The sequence below is a fragment of the Pleurodeles waltl genome, chromosome 10, assembly GCF_031143425.1.
Source record: "Pleurodeles waltl isolate 20211129_DDA chromosome 10, aPleWal1.hap1.20221129, whole genome shotgun sequence".
In the NCBI taxonomy this organism is placed as follows: domain Eukaryota; kingdom Metazoa; phylum Chordata; class Amphibia; order Caudata; family Salamandridae; genus Pleurodeles; species Pleurodeles waltl.
Genome location: NC_090449.1, coordinates 1495643 through 1516645, shown reverse-complemented (window position 1 = coordinate 1516645; position 21003 = coordinate 1495643). Strand labels below are relative to the sequence as shown.

The 21003-nt window shown below is 53.7% G+C and overlaps 1 protein-coding gene across 4 annotated transcripts in view; it reads right to left on the bottom strand.

The window, feature by feature from the left end:
• IQSEC2 (IQ motif and Sec7 domain ArfGEF 2) overlaps positions 1-21003 on the bottom strand; it is a 269869-nt gene that overhangs the window by 212968 nt on the left and 35898 nt on the right. Inside the window, exon 1 of one of the 4 annotated variants that reach the window (XM_069209292.1) lies at positions 17520-18630. The exons of the other annotated variants lie outside the window; for them this stretch is intronic. Coding sequence (XP_069065393.1) covers positions 17520-17572 — 53 coding nt within the window. The 5' untranslated portion in view covers positions 17573-18630. Of the gene's footprint in view, positions 1-17519; positions 18631-21003 lie in introns of those variants that run through there. 4 annotated transcript variants of the gene reach the window in all.

Sequence of the window (21003 nt, the reverse complement as noted above, 5' to 3'; positions counted from 1 at the left end):
GTGGTGTAGAGTGTCACAGAGTGTAGTGGCATAGAGTGGAAGGGCATAGAGTGGAGTGGCGTAGAGTGGCATGTAGGGGCATATAGCTTAGGTGTTCAGTTGAGTGGTGTAGTGTCACAGAGTGAAATGGTGTAGAGTAGATGGCATAGAGTGGAGTGGCGTACAGTGAAGGGGCATATAGTGGAGTGCTGTAGAGTGGAGTAGAGAGGCATGTAGGGGCATTGAGTGGAGTGCCGTTCAGTGGAGTGGTGTAGAGTGTCACAGAGTGTAGTGGCGTAGAGTGGAGTGGCGTAGAGTGGAGTGGTGTAGAGTGGCACAGAGTGTAGTGGCATAGAGTGGAAGGGCATAGAGTGGTGTAGAGTGGAGTAGAGAGCCATGTAGGGGCACAGAGTGTAGTGCAGTTCAGTGGAGTGGTGTAGAGTGTCACAGGTTGTAGTGGCGTAGAGTGGAAGGGCATAGAGTGGAGGGGTGTGGAGTGGCATGTAGGGGCATAGAGCGGAGAGGTGTTCAGTGGTGTCGAGTGAAGGGACATAGAGTGGAGTGGTGTAGAATGGAGTAGAGAGGCATGTAGAGGCATAGAGTGGAGTGCAGTTCAGTGGAGTGGTGTAGAGTGTCACAGAGTGTAGTGGCGTAGAGTGGAAGGGCACAGAGTGGAGTGGCGTAGAGTGGAGTGGTGTAGAGTGGCACAGAGTGTAGTGGCATAGAGTGGAAGGGCATAGAGTGGTGTAGAGTGGAGTAGAGAGCCATGTAGGGGCACAGTGTGTAGTGCAGTTCAGTGGAGTGGTGTAGAGTGTCACAGGTTGTAGTGGCGTAGAGTGGAAGGGCATAGAGTGGAGGGGTGTGGAGTGGCATGTAGGGGCATAGAGCGGAGAGGTGTTCAGTGGTGTGGTGTAGTGTCACAGAGTGAAGTGGTGTCGAGTGAAGGGACATAGAGTGGAGTGGTGTAGAATGGAGTAGAGTGGCAGTAGGGGCATAGAGTGGAGTGCTGTTGAGTGGAGTAGAGTGGCTTGTAAGGGTGTACAGTGGAGTGGAGTGGAGTAGAGTGGCGTGTAGGGCATAGAGTGGAGTAGAGTGGCATGTAGGGGCATAGAGTGGAGTGCTGTTGAGTGGTGTAGAGCGGCTTGTAAGGGTGTACAGTGGAGTGGAGTAGAGTGGCGTGTAGGCCATAGAGTGGAGTGGTGTTGAGTGGAGTAGAGTGGCGGTAGGGGCATAGAGGGGAGTGCTGTTGAGTGGAGTAGAGTGGCGGTAGGGGCATAGAGGGGAGTACTGTTGAGTGGAGTAGAGTGGCGGTAGGGGCGTAGAGTGGAGTGCTGTTGAGTGGAGTAGAGTGGTGTTTAGAGGCATAGAGTGGAATGGTGTAGAGTGAGTGATGTAGAGAGTGGTGTAGGAGCTTGGAGTTGTGTTGAGTGGAGTAGAGAGGAGTGTAGGGGCGTAGAATGGAGTGCTGTTGAGTGGAGTAGAGTGTCATAGCATAGAGTGGTGTCATGTATTATAGGGTAGAATGGCGTACCGTAGAGTTTTGTACAGTGGAGTAAAGTAGCTTGGAGTGGAGTAAAGTGGAGTAAAGCTGCATAGCTGAATCGCATAGAAACTGAGTGGGGGGGGGCTAGATTGGAGTAGAGTGGCCTACCGTGAGGCAGAGTAGAGTAGATTGTCATAGAGTGAAGTGGCGTAGAGTGGTGTGAACTGATGTGGAGTGAAGTGGAGGAACGTGGTGTATAGTGTTGTTGAGTGGCGTTCAGTGGAGTGGTGTTGAGTGTCGAGTGGAGTGGAGGGGCATAGAGTGGAGTGGTGTAGAGTGGAAGGGCATAGAGTGGAGTGGTGAAGAGTGGCATAGAGAGGCACGTAGGGCCATAGAGTGGAGTGCCGTTCAGTGGAGTGGTGTAGAGTGTCACAGAGTGTAGTGGCATAGAGTGGAAGGGCATAGAGTGTAGTGGTGTGGAGTAGAGTGTCACAGAGTGTAGTGGCGTAGAGTGGATGGGCATAGAGTGGAGTGGCGTAGAGTGGCATGTAGGGGCATATAGCTTAGGTGTTCAGTTGAGTGGTGTAGTGTCACAGAGTGAAATGGTGTAGAGTAGATGGCATAGAGTGGAGTGGCGTACAGTGAAGGGGCATATAGTGGAGTGCTGTAGAGTGGAGTAGAGAGGCATGTAGGGGCATTGAGTGGAGTGCCGTTCAGTGGAGTGGTGTAGAGTGTCACAGAGTGTAGTGGCGTAGAGTGGAAGAGCACAGAGTGGAGTGGCGTAGAGTGGAGTGGTGTAGAGTGGCACAGAGTGTAGTGGCATAGAGTGGAAGGGCATAGAGTGTAGTGGTGTGGAGTAGAGTGTCACAGAGTGTAGTGGCGTAGAGTGGATGGGCATAGAGTGGAGTGGCGTAGAGTGGCATGTAGGGGCATATAGCTTAGGTGTTCAGTTGAGTGGTGTAGTGTCACAGAGTGAAATGGTGTAGAGTAGATGGCATAGAGTGGAGTGGCGTACAGTGAAGGGGCATATAGTGGAGTGCTGTAGAGTGGAGTAGAGAGGCATGTAGGGGCATTGAGTGGAGTGCCGTTCAGTGGAGTGGTGTAGAGTGTCACAGAGTGTAGTGGCGTAGAGTGGAGTGGCGTAGAGTGGAGTGGTGTAGAGTGGCACAGAGTGTAGTGGCATAGAGTGGAAGGGCATAGAGTGGTGTAGAGTGGAGTAGAGAGCCATGTAGGGGCACAGAGTGTAGTGCAGTTCAGTGGAGTGGTGTAGAGTGTCACAGGTTGTAGTGGCGTAGAGTGGAAGGGCATAGAGTGGAGGGGTGTGGAGTGGCATGTAGGGGCATAGAGCGGAGAGGTGTTCAGTGGTGTCGAGTGAAGGGACATAGAGTGGAGTGGTGTAGAATGGAGTAGAGAGGCATGTAGAGGCATAGAGTGGAGTGCAGTTCAGTGGAGTGGTGTAGAGTGTCACAGAGTGTAGTGGCGTAGAGTGGAAGGGCATAGAGTGGAGTGGTGTAGAGTGGAAGAGAGAGGCATGTAGGGGCATAGAGTGGAGTGCAGTTCAGTGGAGTGGTGTAAAGTGTCACAGAGTGTAGTGGCGTAGAGTGGAAGGGCATAGAGTGGGGTGGCGTAGAGTGAAGGGCATATAGTGGAGTGGTGTAGAGTGGAGTAGAGAGGCATGTAGGAGCATAGAGTGGAGTGCTGTTCAATGGAGTGGTGTAGAGTGTCACAGAGTGTAGTGACGTAGAGTGGAAGGGCATAGAGTGGAGTGGCGTAGAGTGGAGTGGTGCAGAGTGGCATGTAGGGGCATAGAGTGGAGAGGTGTTCAGTTGAGTGGTGTAGTGTCAGAGGGAAGTGGTGTAGAGTGTCACAGAGTGTAGTGGCGTAGAGTGGAAGGGCATAGAGTGGGGTGGCGTAGAGTGAAGGGCATATAGTGGAGTGGAGTAGAGAGGCATGTAGGGGCATTGAGTGGAGTGCCGTTCAGTGGAGTGCCGTTCGGTGGAGTGGTGTAGAGTGTCACAGAGTGTAGTGGCGTAGAGTGGAAGGGCATAGAGTGGAGTGGCGTAGAGTGGAGTGGTATAGAGTGGCACAGAGTGTAGTGGCATAGAGTGGAAGGGCATAGAGTTGAGTGGCGTAGAGTGGAGTGGTGTAGAGTGGCACAGAGTGTAGTGGCATAGAGTGGAAGGGCATAGAGTGGAGTGGAGAAGAGAGCCATGTAGGGGCACAGAGTGTAGTGCAGTTCAGTGGAGTGGTGTAGAGTGTCACAGGTTGTAGTGGCGTAGAGTGGAAGGGCATAGAGTGGAGAGGTGTAGAGTGGGGTGTAGAGTGGCATGTAGGGGCATAGAGCGGAGAGGTGTTCAGTGGTGTGGTGTAGTGTCACAGAGTGAAGTGGTGTCGAGTGAAGGGGCATAGAGTGGAGTGGTGTAGATTGGAGTAGAGAGGCATGTAGAGGCATAGAGTGGAGTGCAGTTCAGTGGAGTGGTGTCTAGTGTCACAGAGTGTAGTGGCGTAGAGTGGAAGGGCATAGAGTGGAGTGGTGTAGAGTAGAATAGAGAGGCATGTAGGGGCATAGAGTGGAGTGCAGTTCAGTGGAGTGGTGTAAAGTGTCACAGAGTGTAGTGGTGTAGAGTGGAAGGGCATAGAGTGGAGTGGCGTAGAGTGGAAGGGCATAGAGTGGAGTGGCGTAGAGCGAAGGGGCATAGAGTGGAGTGGAGTAGAGAGGCATGTAGGAGCATAGAGTGGAGTGCCGTTCAATGGAGTGGTGTAGAGTGTCTCAGAGTGTAGTGGCGTAGAGTGGAAGGGCATAGAGTGGAGTGGTGCAGAGTGGCATGTAGGGGCATAGAGCGGAGAGGTGTTCAGTTGAGTGGTGTAGTGTCATAGAGGGAAGTGGTGTAGAGTATAGTGGCGTAGAGTGGAAGGGCATAGAGTGGGGTGGCGTAGAGTGAAGGGCGTGGAGTGGTGTAGAGTGGAGTAGAGAGGCATGTAGGGGCATTGAGTGGAGTGTCGTTCAGTGGAGTGGTGTAGAGTGTCACAGAGTGAAGTGGTGTAGAGTGGAAGGGCACAGAGTGGAGTGGCGTAGAGTGGCATGTAGGGGCATAGAGTGGAGTGCCGTTCAGTGGAGTGGTGTAGAGTGTCACAGAGTGTAGTGGCGTAGAGTGGAAGGGCATATAGTGGCATAGAGTGGAGTGGTGTAGAGTGGCATGCAGGGGCATGGAGAGGTGTTCAATGGAGTGGTGTAGTGGCATAGCATGGAAGGGCGTAGAGTGGAGTGGCGTAGAGTGGCATGTAGAGGCATAGAGCAGAGAGGTGTTCAGTGGAGTGGTGTAGAGTGTCACAGAGTGTAGTGGCGTAGAGTGGAAGGGCATAGAGTGGAGTGCTGTAGAGTGTCACAGAGTGCAGTGGCGTAGAGTGGAAGGGCATAGAGTGGAGTGACGTAGAGCGAAGGGGCATAGAGTGGAGTGGTGCAGAGTGGCATGTAAGGGCATAGAGCGGAGAGGTGTTCATTGGAGTGGTGTAGTGTCACAGAGTGCAGTGGCATAGAGTGGATGGCATAAAGTGGATGGCATAGAGTGGAGTGGCGTAGAGGTATGCATGGTGTGGTGGTGCACTGCCATTAAAGACATCTTTTCAACTTAAATGATCATTAGATTTGCACAAACACACAGTTTTATTGATAAAACTATAGAGCACATGTGGAAATGACATCAGGTAATATACTGAATTGTTTCAATTGTATTTAAATATTTCTTACCAGCACACTTCAGAATTAATAAAAACCTGCTTCATTTGTGCTTCCCTAATTCTGATATATTTGTACAGTTAATTTCCAGACACTTAAATTTTGTTGCATGCTAAAAATAGCCTTTTCTTTCCCATCCCCAGATTGTCAGCTAAATTCTCCCACTTTGAAGTCAGAGAAAGAAAAGTAAACACCAGGCTCCCTATGAAGACTGAGCTTCACATTTGGCTTCTGTCTTTGAATGCTCAGTACATGTGACAAGATAAGAACAATATTTAAAGGCCTGTTTACAGAAAGTGAGCACTGGTGAAGGAATATAATAAACAGGCTATGCTCTATGGGTGGGGCAAGGACATGCTGTATAGCCTAAAGCAAACAAAGCCAGCAGATAGAAAGCAGCAAATGTGAGTTACAAATCACTAAGCCACTGGTAAGCAATGGGTGGGCTGCATTCTCAGGTCAGCTTTCAGGGCGTCACTAAGACGTCTTTAGCAACCAGACAGCTGTGCAGTCTGGTAGTTCTGACCTAAAAAGGGATGGACAGAGGGCCGTAAAAATTACTAGCTTATTGCAGTCCTCAACTCAGAGGGGAAACTTGCTAACAAATCATCTCTGTGCTTGGACCGTTAAATCTAATTTACTCAATCCGGGCTCAGTCGAGGCCGCTTCACAAGTGACAGCATAATCACGGTGAAAGTATGAGTGACCACAACAGTGAAAGACACCTCACGCGCCAAGTCTGGTGCATAAACTATACCTTGGCCTGCTCTGACCTCAGCCGCAACTATGGGATACTTTAGAGAAATGGGGCCTCAGCCACTACTCCTAGTTTCTGGTGCCCCTACATGAACGAACGTGGCTCCATGCGACACCCACAGGCAGGGCGCTTGCACCAAAAATGGCAACTTTTACTGATTTAAAAGGGCCACAGTTTACCTGTGTGGATCTTTTTTCTATGTATATATTCATCCTGAGTATCTCGGACATGCAGATGGTCTGCAAGCAAAGGTTGGATCCAAGCTTGTCAGGCTCTGAGAATCTGCTGAGGACATCGTCAACTCTTCACTAAGACCATCAGGACTCTAGACCCAGTTCCTAAAGCTGCCAGTTCACAGCTTGTGAGAAGGTAGCCCCTTTCTAGCCTTGTTACCCCCACTTTTGGCCTGTTTGTGAGTGTATGTCAGGGTGTTTGTCACTGTCTCACTGGGATCCTGATAGCCAGGCCTCAGTGCTCATAGTGAAAACACTATGTTTTCAGTATGTTTGTTATGTGTCACTGGTATCCTGCTGGTCAGGACCCCCGTGCTCATAGGTTTGTGGCCTATATGTATGTGTCACTGGGACCCTGTCACACAGGGCCCCAGTGCTCATAGGTGTGCATGTATATGTTCCCTGTGTGGTGCCTAACTGTCTCACTGAGGCTCTGCTAACCAGAACCTCAGTGGTTATGCTCTCTCATTACTTTCAAATTGTCACTAACAGGCTAGTGACCATTTTTACCAATTTACATTGGCTTACTGGAACACCCCTATAATTCCCTAGTATATGGTACTGAGGTACCCAGGGTATTGGGGTTCCAGGAGATCCCTATGGGCTGCAGCATTTCTTTTGCCACCCATAGGGAGCTCTGACAATTCTTACACAGGCCTGCCACTGCAGCCTGAGTGAAATAACGTCCACGTTATTTCACAGCCATTTTACACTGCACTTAAGTAACTTATAAGTCACCTATATGTCTAACCTTTACCTGGTAAAGGTTGGGTGCAAAGTTACTTAGTGTGAGGGCACCCTGGCACTAGCCAAGGTGCCCCCACATTGTTCAGAGCCAATTCCCTGAACTTTGTGAGTGCGGGGACACCATTACACACGTGCACTACATATAGGTCACTACCTATATGTAGCTTCACAATGGTAACTCCGAATATGGCCATGTAACATGTCTATGATCATGGAATTGCCCCCTCTATGCCATCCTGGCATAGTTGGCACAATCCCATGATCCCAGTGGTCTGTAGCACAGACCCTGGTACTGCCAAACTGCCCTTACTGGGGTTTCACTGCAGCTGCTGCTGCTGCCAACCCCTCAGACAGGCATCTGCCCTCCTGGGGTCCAGCCAGGCCTGGCCCAGGATGGCAGAACAAAGAACTTCCTCTGAGAGAGGGTGTGACACCCTCTCCCTTTGGAAAATGGTGTGAAGGCAGGGGAGGAGTAGCCTCCCCCAGCCTCTGGAAATGCTTTGTTGGGCACAGAGGTGCCCAATTCTGCATAAGTCAGTCTACACCGGTTCAGGGACCCCTTAGCCCCTGCTCTGGCGCGAAACTGGACAAAGGAAAGGGGAGTGACCACTCCCCTGACCTGCACCTCCCCTGGGAGGTGTCCAGAGCTCCTCCAGTGTGCTCCAGACCTCTGCCATCTTGGAAACAGAGGTGCTGCTGGCACACTGGACTGCTCTGAGTGGCCAGTGCCACCAGGTGACGTCAGAGACTCCTGCTGATAGGCTCCTTCAGGTGTTAGTAGCCTATCCTCTCTCCTAGGTAGCCAAACCCTCTTTTCTGGCTATTTAGGGTCTCTGTCTCTGGGGAAACTTCAGATAACGAATGCAAGAGCTCATCCGAGTTCCTCTGCATCTCTCTCTTCACCTTCTGATAAGGAAACGACCGCTGACCGCGCTGGAAGCCTGCAAACCTGCAACATAGTAGCAAAGACGACTACTGCAACTCTGTAACGCTGATCCTGCCGCCTTCTCGACTGTTTTCCTGCTTGTGCCTGCTGTGGGGGTAGCCTGCCTCCTCTCTGCACCAGAAGCTCCGAAGAAATCTCCCGTGGGTCGACGGAATCTTCCCCCTGCAACCGCAGGCACCAAAAAGCTGCATCACCGGTCCCTTGGGTATCCTCTCAGCACGACGAGCGAGGTCCCTCGAATCCACCGACTCTGTCCAAGTGACCCCCACAGTCCAGTGACTCTTCAGCCCAAGTTTGGTGGAGGTAAGTCCTTGCCGCACCTCGCTGGGCTGCATTGCTGGGAACCGCGACTTTGCAGCTACTCCGGCCCCTGTGCACTTCCGGCGGAAATCCTTTGTGCACAGCCAAGCCTGGGTCCACGGCACTCTAACCTGCATTGCACGACTTTCTAAGTTGGTCTCCGGCGACGTGGGACTCCTTTGTGCAACTTCGGCGAGCACCGTTTCACGCATCCTCGTAGTGCCTGTTTCTGGCACTTCTCCGGGTGCTACCTGCTTCAGTGAGGGCTCTTTGTCTTGCTCAACGTCCCCTCTCTCTTCAGGTCCAATTTGCGACCTCCTGGTCCCTCCTGGGCCCCAGCAGCGTCCAAAAACGCCAAACGCACGATTTGCGACTAGCAAGGCTTGTTGGCGTCCTTTCGGCGGGAAAACACTTCTGCACGACTCTCCAAGGCGAGAGGGATCCGTCCACCAAAGGGGAAGTCTCTAGCCCTTTTCGTTCCTGCAGAAACCTCAGCTTCTTCTGTCCAGTAGAAGCTTCTTTGCACCCGCAGCTGGCATTTCCTGGGCATCTGCCCATCTCCGACTTGCTTGTGACTTTTGGACTTGGTCCCCTTGTTCCACAGGTACCCTAGATTGGAAATCCACAGTTGTTGCATTGCTGGTTTGTGTCTTTCCTGCATTATTCCTCTAACACGACTTCTTTGTCCTTAGGGGAACTTTAGTGCACTTTGCACTCACTTTTCAGGGTCTTGGGGAGGGTTATTTTTCTAACTCTCACTATTTTCTAATAGTCCCAGCGACCCTCTACAAGGTCACATAGGTTTGGGGTCCATTCGTGGTTCGCATTCCACTTTTGGAGTATATGGTTTGTGTTGCCCCTATCCCTATGTTTCCCTATTGCATCCTATTGTAACTATACATTGTTTGCACTGTTTTCTAAGACTATACTGCATATTTTTGCTATTGTGTATATATATCTTGTGTATATTTCCTATCCTCTCACTGAGGGTACACTCTAAGATACTTTGGCATATTGTCATAAAAATAAAGTACCTTTATTTTTAGTATAACTGTGTATTGTGTTTTCTTATGATATTGTGCATATGACACTAGGTGGTACTGTAGTAGCTTCACACGTCTCCTAGTTCAGCCTAAGCTGCTCTGCTAAGCTACCATTATCTATCAGCCTAAGCTGCTAGACACCCTATACACTAATAAGGGATAACTGGGCCTGGTGCAAGGTGCAAGTACCCCTTGGTACTCACTACAAGCCAGTCCAGCCTCCTACACAGCTGAGATCACCATGTAAGAATCAAGGGGTGGGAAGCCACAATCGTGAGCTTGGGTGAAACTACAAAACAGCCAAGGTCTGAAGTAGAGGTTTCCGCCATTGAACAAGTTGACAGCTATGATTATTGAGGCGCAATAGAGGGTAACAAACTAACATGGGCCGACCACATCCTAAATGAGGAGAAGAAGTCCAACATCATCTCGAAATCAACCGAGAGATTCTTTAGAGTCAATCGAGGATGCACCAATCACCAAGGGCTCTGGCTACAAACCTAATCTCAACTCTACGCGACTCTGTTTCCTTGAAGGACGAAATGAGCAAAGCTCTGGATACAGCCTACATGAGGGGCCAGGTGCCCTCTGAACACACGTCCGGCTGCTTCCCATAGTCATTACCTATGTGCAGCACCTCCGCCTGTCCTTGACACTGTCCCACAAACATGCGGATGGTACCATGGGCGTCTACAGATTCAGGCAGGATCGAGGGATGGCCTGCCTGGAGCTGCCTGCACAAGAAACATCCAAGACTCCACTTAAGGTGGAGAGTGATATTCCAATCTGAGGGACCTGCCTATTTACAGCCTTGGAGCTGCAGTGCCACGTCCACTTCCGCCTGACCTGCGCGTCGTCTCCGGCAGGCAGTGAAGTGGTTTGTTTAATGCACAATGAAGCCCGCACTGCACCAGCACTGAAGGCCTCGTGACTCAGCCCACAGCTGTGGCCTGAGGTGTACACGACGACTCATGTCACAGAGCACACATTCTGCTGAGTCTTCTGACCTTCCAGGAATCTACAAACAGTGCCTCACTTTGTGTGCTCCCTGCAACACAGTGTGCACCTCATCCACACACACACTATGCTCCTCATACAAACACACTGTGCTCCCTGCACCACAATGTGCACCTCATCCGCACACACACTATGCTCCTCATACAAACACACTGTGCTCCCTGCAACACAATGTGCACCTCATCCTCACATACTGTGCACCTCATCCACACACAGTGCTCTTCATCCACACACACAGTGCTCCTCATCCACACACACACTGTGCTCCCTGCAACACAATGTGCACCTCATCCTCACATGCTGTGCACCTCATCCACACACACAGTGCTCCTCATTCACACAAACACTGTGCTTCCTGCAACACACACACAATGTGCTCCCTGCAACACACTGTGCGCCTCATCAACACACAGTGCTCCTCATCCACACACACACTATGCTCCTCATACAAACACACTGTGCTCCCTCAAACACAATGTGCACCTCATCCTCACATACTGTGCACCTCATCCACACACACAGTGCTCCTCATCAACACACACACTGTGCTCCCTGCAACACACACACTGTGCTCCCTGCAACACACACACTGTGCTCCCTGCAACACACACACTGTGCTCCCTGCAACACACACACTGTGCTCCATGCAACACACACACTGTGCTCCATGCAACACACACACTGTGCTCCATGCAACACACACACTGTGCTCCATGCAACACACTGTGCACCTCATACACACACACACTATGCTCCTCATACACACACACACTATGCTCCTCATACACACTGTGCTCCCTGCAACACAATGTGCACCTCATCCTCACATACTGTGCAACTCATACGCACACACACACAATGCACCTCATCCACACACACATTGCTCATCAACACACACACCGTGCTCCCTGCAACACACTGTGCACCTCATCCACACACAGTGCTCCTCATCCAAACACACACACACTGTGCTCCTCATAGGAAAAAAGACTATATAGGGGTACCCTAATCGAAATAAATGTAGCTCAATCAGGGAAAAATACAAGTAAGGGAAACTACTACGTGAGCTACAAAGTAGATAATATAAGTAGCTGAAGCTGCAGATAAACTTCAGGCTGGTATCCTTATGGGTACTGATGATTAGCTAATGATAATTCAAAATCTTAAATACAAACCATTAGAGGCCGCTGAAAATGAAAAAATAATAACAAAAGATACTAGAAACCTACTCTCAGTTAAATAGGCTTTAATGAAATGTAATAAATAAGGGGGGGGGGAAACAAAAGAATGTTGAAGAAAGGGGGAAAAGAATGAATGTGATAATATGACATAAAACTACTAATTCAGACACACCACACTCAAACTAAATAAAAATAGGTATGGACAATAACAAAATAGATCCAAGAACTGTTTACATATATATCAACATGAGTGGACTAACATACATGAAATACAATAAATACAATTATATAGAGAAAATATTCAGAAATACATGGATAAATATCGATAACAATCCAATCAGCAAATAATTGATTTGTAGTTGGAGAAGAAAAGGTCGTAGTGGTGTTGTTACAGCAAGGATAAGCTGGGGAACCAGCTACTTATATTATCTACTTTGTAGCTCACGTAGTAGTTTCCCTTACTGTGCTCCTCATACACACACATTGTGCTCGCTGCAACACAATGTGCACCTCATACACACATACAATGCACCTCGTCCACACACACACACAGTGCTCTTCATCCACACACACACACACACACACACTGTGCTCCCTGCAACACACTGTGCCCCTCATCACAACAATGTGCTCCTCATCCATACACACACTATGCTCCTCATACACACTGTGTTCCCTGCAACACAATGTGCACCTCATTCTCACATACTGTGCACCTCATCCACACACACAGTGCTCCTCATCCACACACACAGTGCTCCTCATCCACACACACACTGTGCTCCCTGCAACACACACACTGTGCTCCCTGCAACACGCTGTGCACCTCATCCACACACACTATGCTCCTCATACAAACACACTGTGCTCCCTGCAACAGTGTGCACCTCATCCACACACACACTGTGCTCCCTGCAACACACTGTGCACCTCATCCACACACACACACTATGCTCCTCATACAGACTGTGCTCCCTGCAACACAATGTGCACCTCATCCTCACATACTGTGCACCCCATCCACACACACAGTGCTCCCTCCAACACACACACTGTGCTCCCTCCAACACACACACTGTGCTCCCTCCAACACGCACACTGTGCTCCCTCCAACACGCACACTGTGCTCCCTCCAACACACTGTGCACCTCATCCACACACTATGCTCCTCATACAAACACACTGTGCTCCCTGCAACACAATGTGCACCACATCCTCACATACTGTGCACCTCATCCACACACACAGTGCTCCTCATCAACACACACACTGTGCTCCCTGCAACACACACACTGTGCTCCCTGCAACACACACACTGTGCTCCCTGCAACACACACACTGTGCTCCCTGCAACACACACACTGTGCTCCCTGCAACACACACACTGTGCTCCCTGCAACACACACACTGTGCACCTCATCCTCACATACTGTGCACCTCATCCACACACACAGTGCTCCTCATCAACACACACAGTGCTCCTCATCAACACACACACTGTGCTCCCTGCAACACAATGTGCACCTCATACACACACACACAATGCACTTCATTCACACACACAGTGCTCTTCATCCACACACACACACTGTGCTCCCTGCAACACACTGTGCCCCTCATCCACACACACTGTGCTCCTCATCCACACACAATGCTCCTCATACAAACACACTGTGCTCCCTGCAACACAATGTGCACTTCATCCTCACATACTGTGCACCTCATCCACACACACAGTGCTCCTCATCAACACACACAGTGCTCCTCATCAACACACACACTGTGCTCCCTGCAACACACACACTGTGCTCCCTGCAACACACACACTGTGCTCCCTGCAACACACACACTGTGCTCCCTGCAACACAATGTGCACCTCATACACACACAATGCACTTCATTCACACACACAGTGCTCTTCATCCACACACACACACACTGTGCTCCTCATCCACACACACTGTGCTCCTCATCCACACACACACACTATGCTCCTCATCCACACACACACACTATGCTCCTCATCCACACACACACACACTATGCTCCTCATCCACACACACACACTATGCTCCTCATCCACACACACACACACTATGCTCCTCATCCACACACACACACTATGCTCCTCATCCACACACACACACACTATGCTCCTCATCCACACACACACACACACTATGCTCCTCATCCACACACACACTATGCTCCTCATCCACACACACACACTATGCTCCTCATCCACACACAGTCCTTCCTGCAACACACTGTGCCCCTCACCCACACACACACAGTGCTCCCTGCAACACACTGTGCCCCTCATCCACACAAACACACACACACTGTGCACCTCATCCACACACAAACACACTCTGTGCACGTCATACACACACACTGTGCTCCTTGCTCCACACACTGTGCACCCTTCTCCACACACTGTGCACCTTATCTACACACACACACACACACACTGTGCTCCCTGCAACATACTGTGCACCTCATCCACACACACTGTGCACCTCGTCCACACGCACTATGCACCTCATAGACACACACTGTGCTCCCTGCAACACACTGTGCCCCTCATCCACACACACTGTGTAATTCATCCACACACACTGTACACTTCATCCACACACACACTGTGCTCCCTGCTCCACACACACTGTGCTCCTCATCCACACACACTGTGCACCCTGCTTCACACACACTGTGCTACATACTATTCACCTCATCCACACACACACACTGTGCTCCCATGAAGAGGTGGGACAGCAGAGTACGCATGGGGGCCGTCCTCCTCCCTGGCAGTCACCAGAGTTGAACCACAGACCCCCGTGCTGTGGCCTCAGCTCTAAGGTCTGGCTCCACAGATAAGCCGCCTTTGAGGGAGGAGAGGGTTTGCAGAGGATGTGTAGAGGCTGTTGGCGGCAGTCTCCTGAGCTCTGTCTGTCCACAGGAACCCCCAACCCCTACCCCCCCCCCCCCCCCCCTCCCACCACCACCACCAGGCAGGGCGCAGACGCCTCTAAGCCCTCTATTCCCACAATACCCCACAATCTCATAGGCAGGGGTCAGGGAGGCTGATAATCCCATATTTACCCCCGGGCGGGCATCTACGCTGGAAGGCAGAGGGTGGGCAGATCGCACTATAAACACTTCCTGGAGACATCACTCAGTGAACACTGTGCCATCACCTGTGTCTGCGAGGGGCACCCCTAAACTCTGTGAACAGAACACTCTGCCATCATCAGTGTCTGCAAGGGGCACCCCGACACTCAGTAAACACTCTGCCTTCACCTGTGTCTGCGAGGGGCACCCCTAAACTCTGAACAGAACACTCTTCCATCACCAGTGTCTGCAAGGGGCACCCCGACACTCAGTGAACACTCTGCCGTCACCTGTGTCTGCGAGGGACACCCCTAAACTCTGTGAACAGAACACTCTGCCATCAATAGTGAGGTCCCTAGGAGAGGGCCAAACCATATACTAAGTAAGTGGAATGGGAAAGGCAGTCCCCCACCCAAGGAAGTTGAAGGGAGGTGGAGGAACTAGGAACCCCAAGAGGTGAGTACCAGAGTGACCCCCAGTGACCAGGAGAGCAGAGGTAAGTAGCTGATTTTCCCCAAAACCAACAGGAGGATTTTGGAAGAGGATTGTGCAAGACCTAGACATGACTAGAAGAAACCCAAAGGTGGATCCCGACAGAAGAGGCCCCTCAAAGGAAGGGGACCAAGTCCAGTTTGAGCTGGAGTGTCCGGTGGTGGCAAGAAGAACCCACCCTTCTGTGGATGCAGTACCAGGTCGACAGTGGACGAAGAACGTCAGCAGCACAGGAGCAGAAGAGGGGTCACAGAAGTGATGTCCCACGTCGGCGGTCGAGATACAATCGGTCAGTGGTGCTGGAAAACCACCAAGAAGCCTTGGCAAATGCAAGAGTTGGAGATGAAGGTTTTGCAAGGCTGAAGAGGACCAGCAAGGTCCAGGGGACTCGACCAAAGGAGGGGAGTCCGGGACGACCCTCAGCAGCTGGGAGAGTCACAAGAAGAAGAGGCAGTGCCCACAGGAAACCCATGGGCAGCAGGCACAGGAGTCGCAGTGAGTCCCACTCAGCACATGTGAAGAGGAGTCCCATGTTGCTGGAGCAGCAGGAAGGAGACTGTGCTTTGCAAGAAGGAGTGCTTGAGGCCGGGACTACACGGAGCCTGAAGATCCCTTAGAGGAGGAACAAACAAGCCTTGGTAGCTGCGAGAGTCACGCCGCACAGAGGTACTGACCGGCAAGGAAAGGCAAGGGCTTACTGTCTCCCATGTTGGACAGCTGGTAGAGAGGACCAAGGGGACCACTCCAAACCACCACCTGTGTTGCAGGATCCACGCAGCTCTGGAGGAGAGAAGATCCGCACAGCCGGTTGTCGTTGCAGTTGGTGCCTGCGGATGCAGGGGAGCGACTCCTTCACTCCAAGGGAGATTCCTTCTTGCTTCTTGTGAAGGCTCGTCACCTTAGATGATGCACAGCTGGGGAAGTGCTGCAGGTGCTGGAAGGAGCGGGAGAAACAATGTTGCAAAGCGGAGTCGTCATTGAAGTTGCAGATTGTCGGTTCCTGGAGGGTCCAGTTACAGTTACCGTGGCCAGAAGATGAAGCAAACGATGCAGAGGAGTCCTGCTGGAATCTTGCACATCGAATCTGAGGACCCACCCAAGAGGGAGACCCTAAATAGCCCAGGAAGGGGGATTGGCTACCTAGCAGGGTGACCACCTATCAGGAGGGGGCTGTGACGTCACCTACCTGACGTGGCTACTCAGATGCTCCCAGGGGCCACTGCACATCTTAGATTCAAGATGGAGGAACCAAGTGGCCACCTGGAGGAGCTCTGGGCATCACTCCTGGGAGGGGTGATAGACAGAGGAATGATCACTCTCCTTTCCTCTGTCCAGTTTTGCGCCAGAACAGGGACTGATGGTCCCTGGACTGGTGCAAACCGGTTTATGCAAGGAGGGCACCAAATGTGCCCTTCCAAGCATACCAGTGGCTTGGGGAGGCTACACCTCCCAAGCGACGTAACACCTACTTCCAAGGGGAGAGGGTGTTACCCCCCTCTCTCAAAGGAAATCCATTGTTCTGCCTTCCTCTACCAGAGCTGGTCAAGCAGCAGGAGGGCAGAAACCCATCTGGAGGGTGGCAGCAGCTGGGCTTCTTACAAAGCCCTGCAAGACTGGTAGGAGCAACACTGCGGGGGTCCCCTAAGGAGCCCCCAGAGTGCATGGAATCATATAACCAATACTGGCTACAGTATTGGGATATGATTCCGACATGTTTGATACCAAACATGCCCAGGTTCGGAGTTACCAATATGTAGCTGGACAAAGGTAGTGAGTGACCTGTGTCCAGTACCCGTGTAAAATGGCACCCCGCACTCACAAAGTCCAGGAAAATGGAGCTGGAGTTCGTAGGGGCACCTCTGCTCATGCAGGGGCGCTGTGACACACAGGTACTTACACACTGCCCTCTGGGCTCGGAGGTCCTACCATATCGGTGACTTCCAGTGGTGAAAGGTTGCATGCACCTTTTCATGCAGGCTGCAATGGCAGGCCTGCAGACACATTTTGCGTGGGCTCCCATAGGTGGCATAATGCATGCTGCAGCCAATTGTGGGGTGTGCAAAGTCCTAAGCAACCGATTTTAGAGGAGAGAGCACAATCACTGGGGTCCTGGTTAGCAGGATCCCACAGAAAACAGTCAAAACACACTGATAGGAGTCAAAAAGTGGGGGCAACCATGCGGGAAAGTGGGTACTTTCCTACACACTCTGTGTCTATGAGAGGCACCCCTATACTCAGTGAATACTTCCATCACCTGTGTCTGTGAGGGGCACCACAACACACAGCGAACACACTGCTTCCTCAGACCAGCGGCCACCCCGGGCACTGCCCACCCTTCACATGCCCACGTGAGGCCTGTCCTGGCAGCATGGCCCGGGCATGGAAAGTCTTTTGCAGGGTAAGCTGGGCACTTCCCCCTCATGTTCCCCACCAGCCCCGCCTCCCCAAATGCCCTCCATCTGCCCCCCGCCCCCCTAAATGCCCCCACACTCACATGTACACAGCAGCGCGGGGGGGCACCTTCTCCTGCGGCCTCTTTCTTCTCATGTTCACCCCCGCGGGTCTCCCCCGGATGGAGGGCGCGGTTGCCAGCTGGGCCTGAGGTCCGCCAGGGGCAACACTAGGGAGCACCTGACGGCGGGGGTAACTCTGCCCCAGCAGGGCGAGGGCTGGCAGCGGGAAGGGGCAGATCTGAAAGGAATTTCATGCACAGGGGGGTCTGAGAGTGGTAGGGGGGTGGGGCCGGGGCAGCCCGGGAGTGGGAGGGGGCAAGTAGAGGGGGCTGGGGCATCTCATGCAGGGGCAGCTTTCTAGGGCAGGGACAGCCAAGGAGTGAGAGGGGGCAGCTAGGGTAGCATGGGGCATCTCGTGAATGGAGTGGGAGGGGCGGTACTTGTCATGCAGGGGCAGCTCTCTAGGGAAGGGGCAGCTCAGTGGAGAAGGCTACGGGCTGGGCAGGGGCAGCTCAGCAGCTTCCAGGTTGAAGGCCCAGGGGAGGGGGGTCCTCCCGGTGAGTCCAAAGGGCTCCAATGTGAGGCAGTCCCACAAAATGCCCCTGCTGAGGCCAGGGAGCTCCTCCTGCTGAGAGGCCAGAGAACTCCTCGTCCTAGGAGGCCAGGGAGCTCCTCCTGCTGAGAGGTCGGGGAGCTCTTCCTGCTGAGAGGTCGGGGAGGTCCTCCTGCTGAGAGGCCGGGGAGCTCCTCCCTGCTGAGAGGTCGGGGAGCTCTTCCTGCTGAGAGGTCGGGGAGCTCTTCCTGCTGAGAGGTCGGGGAGGTCCTCCTGCTGAGAGGCCGGGGAGCTCTTCCTGCTGAGAGGTCGGGGAGCTCCTCCTGCTGAGAGGTCGGGGAGCTCCTCCTGCTGAGAGGTCGGGGAGCTCTTCCTGCTGAGAGGTCGGGGAGCTCTTCCTGCTGAGAGGTCGGGGAGCTCCTCCTGCTGAGAGGCCGGGGAGCTCCTCCTGCTGAGAGGTCGATGAAGGAGGCCGGGGAGCTCCTCCTTTTCCTGCAGTGACTATAGTAAGCTCCCCCTGCCCCGCAGTATAGCTCCTCGGGCCTCAGCTGCCCGGGAAGCGCTGCTGTTTGTGTTTCCGAGTCCAGGCTCCAGGGCTGGGTCCGGGTCCGGCTCCTCCTCCTGCCCCCGGAGAGCGGGGAAGTGACTTTCACCAACTCCGGCTCCTGTAGGAGGAGCCTTGGCAACCGGGCCGGGCACCAGGGAGCGCCTAGATACTGCCGGGGCGCCTCTGGGCGCTAGGGCGGAGGAACCGCGGGACGGGGGGAGCGCCGGGGCACCCTGGGGGCATACAGACAGGGGCAGAGCCTGCCAGGGATAGACAGGGGCGGAGCCTGCCAGGGATAGACAGGGGCAGAGCGTGCCAAGGATAGACAGGGGCAGAGCGTGCCAAGGATAGACAGGGGCAGAGCCTGCCAGGGCAGACAGGGGCAGAGCGTGCCAAGGATAGACAGGGGCAGAGCGTGCCAAGGATAGACAGGGGCAGAGCCTGCCAGGGATAGACAGGGGCAGAGCGTGCCAAGGATAGACAGGGGCAGAGCCTGCCAGGGATAGACAGGGCAGACAGGGGCAGAGCGTGCCAAGGATAGACAGGGGTAGAGCCTGCCAGGGATAGACAGGGCAGACAGGGGCAGAGCGTGCCAAGGATAGACAGGGGCAGAGCCTGCCAGGGATAGACAGGGCAGACAGGGGCAGAGCGTGCCAAGGATAGACAGGGGCAGAGCCTGCCAGGGATAGACAGGGGCAGAGCCTGCCAGGGATAGACAGGGCAGACAGGGGCAGAGCGTGCCAAGGATAGACAGGGGCAGAGCCTGCCAGGGATAGACCGGGGCAGAGCCTGCCAGGGATAGACAGGGGCAGAGCGTGCCAAGGATAGACAGGGGCAGAGCGTGCCAGGAATAGACAGGGGTAGAGCGTGCCAGGGATAGACAGGGGCAGAGCGTGCCAAGGATAGACAGGGGCAGAGCCTGCCAGGGATAGACAGGGCAGACAGGGGCAGAGCGTGCCAAGGATAGACAGGGGCAGAGCCTGCCAGGGATAGACAGGGGCAGAGCGTGCCAAGGATAGACAGGGGCAGAGCCTGCCAGGGATAGACAGGGCAGACAGGGGCAGAGCGTGCCAAGGATAGACAGGGGCAGAGCCTGCCAGGGATAGACAGGGGCAGAGCCTGCCAGGGATAGACAGGGGCAGAGCGTGCCAAGGATAGACAGGGGCAGAGCCTGCCAGGGATAGACAGGGCAGACAGGGGCAGAGCGTGCCAAGGATAGACAGGGGCAGAGCCTGCCAGGGATAGACAGGGCAGACAGGGGCAGAGCGTGCCAAGGATAGACAGGGGCAGAGCCTGCCAGGGATAGACAGGGGCAGAGCCTGCCAGGGATAGACAGGGCAGACAGGGGCAGAGCGTGCCAAGGATAGACAGGGGCAGAGCCTGCCAGGGATAGACAGGGGCAGAGCCTGCCAGGGATAGACAGGGGCAGAGCGTGCCAAGGATAGACAGGGGCAGAGCGTGCCAGGAATAGACAGGGGTAGAGCGTGCCAGGGATAGACAGGGGCAGAGCGTGCCAAGGATAGACAGGGGCAGAGCCTGCCAGGGATAGACAGGGCAGACAGGGGCAGAGCGTGCCAAGGATAGACAGGGGCAGAGCCTGCCAGGGATAGACAGGGGCAGAGCGTGCCAAGGATAGACAGGGGCAGAGCCTGCCAGGGATAGACAGGGCAGACAGGGGCAGAGCGTGCCAAGGATAGACAGGGGCAGAGCCTGCCAGGGATAGACAGGGGCAGAGCCTGCCAGGGATAGACAGGGGCAGAGCGTGCCAAGGATAGACAGGGGCAGAGCCTGCCAGGGATAGACAGGGCAGACAGGGGCAGAGCGTGCCAAGGATAGACAGGGGCAGAGCCTGCCAGGGATAGACAGGGCAGACAGGGGCAGAGCGTGCCAAGGATAGACAGGGGTAGAGCCTGCCAGGGATAGACAGGGGCAGAGCGTGCCAAGGATAGACAGGGGCAGAGCGTGCCAAGGATAGACAGGGGCAGAGCCTGCCAGGGATAGACAGGGCAGACAGGGGCAGAGCGTGCCAAGGATAGACAGGGGCAGAGCCTGCCAGGGATAGACAGGGCAGACAGGGGCAGAGCGTGCCAAGGATAGACAGGGGCAGAGCCTGCCAGGGATAGACAGGGGCAGAGCCTGCCAGGGATAGACAGGGGCAGAGCGTGCCAAGGATAGACAGGGGCAGAGCCTGCCAGGGATAGACAGGGCAGACAGGGGCAGAGCGTGCCAAGGATAGACAGGGGCAGAGCCTGCCAGGGATAGACAGGGGCAGACAGGGGCAGAGCGTGCCAAGGATAGACAGGGGCAGAGCCCGCCAGGGATAGACAGGGGCAGAGCCTGCCAGGGATAGACAGGGGCAGAGCGTGCCAAGGATAGACAGGGGCAGAGCCTGCCAGGGATAGACAGGGCAGACAGGGGCAGAGCG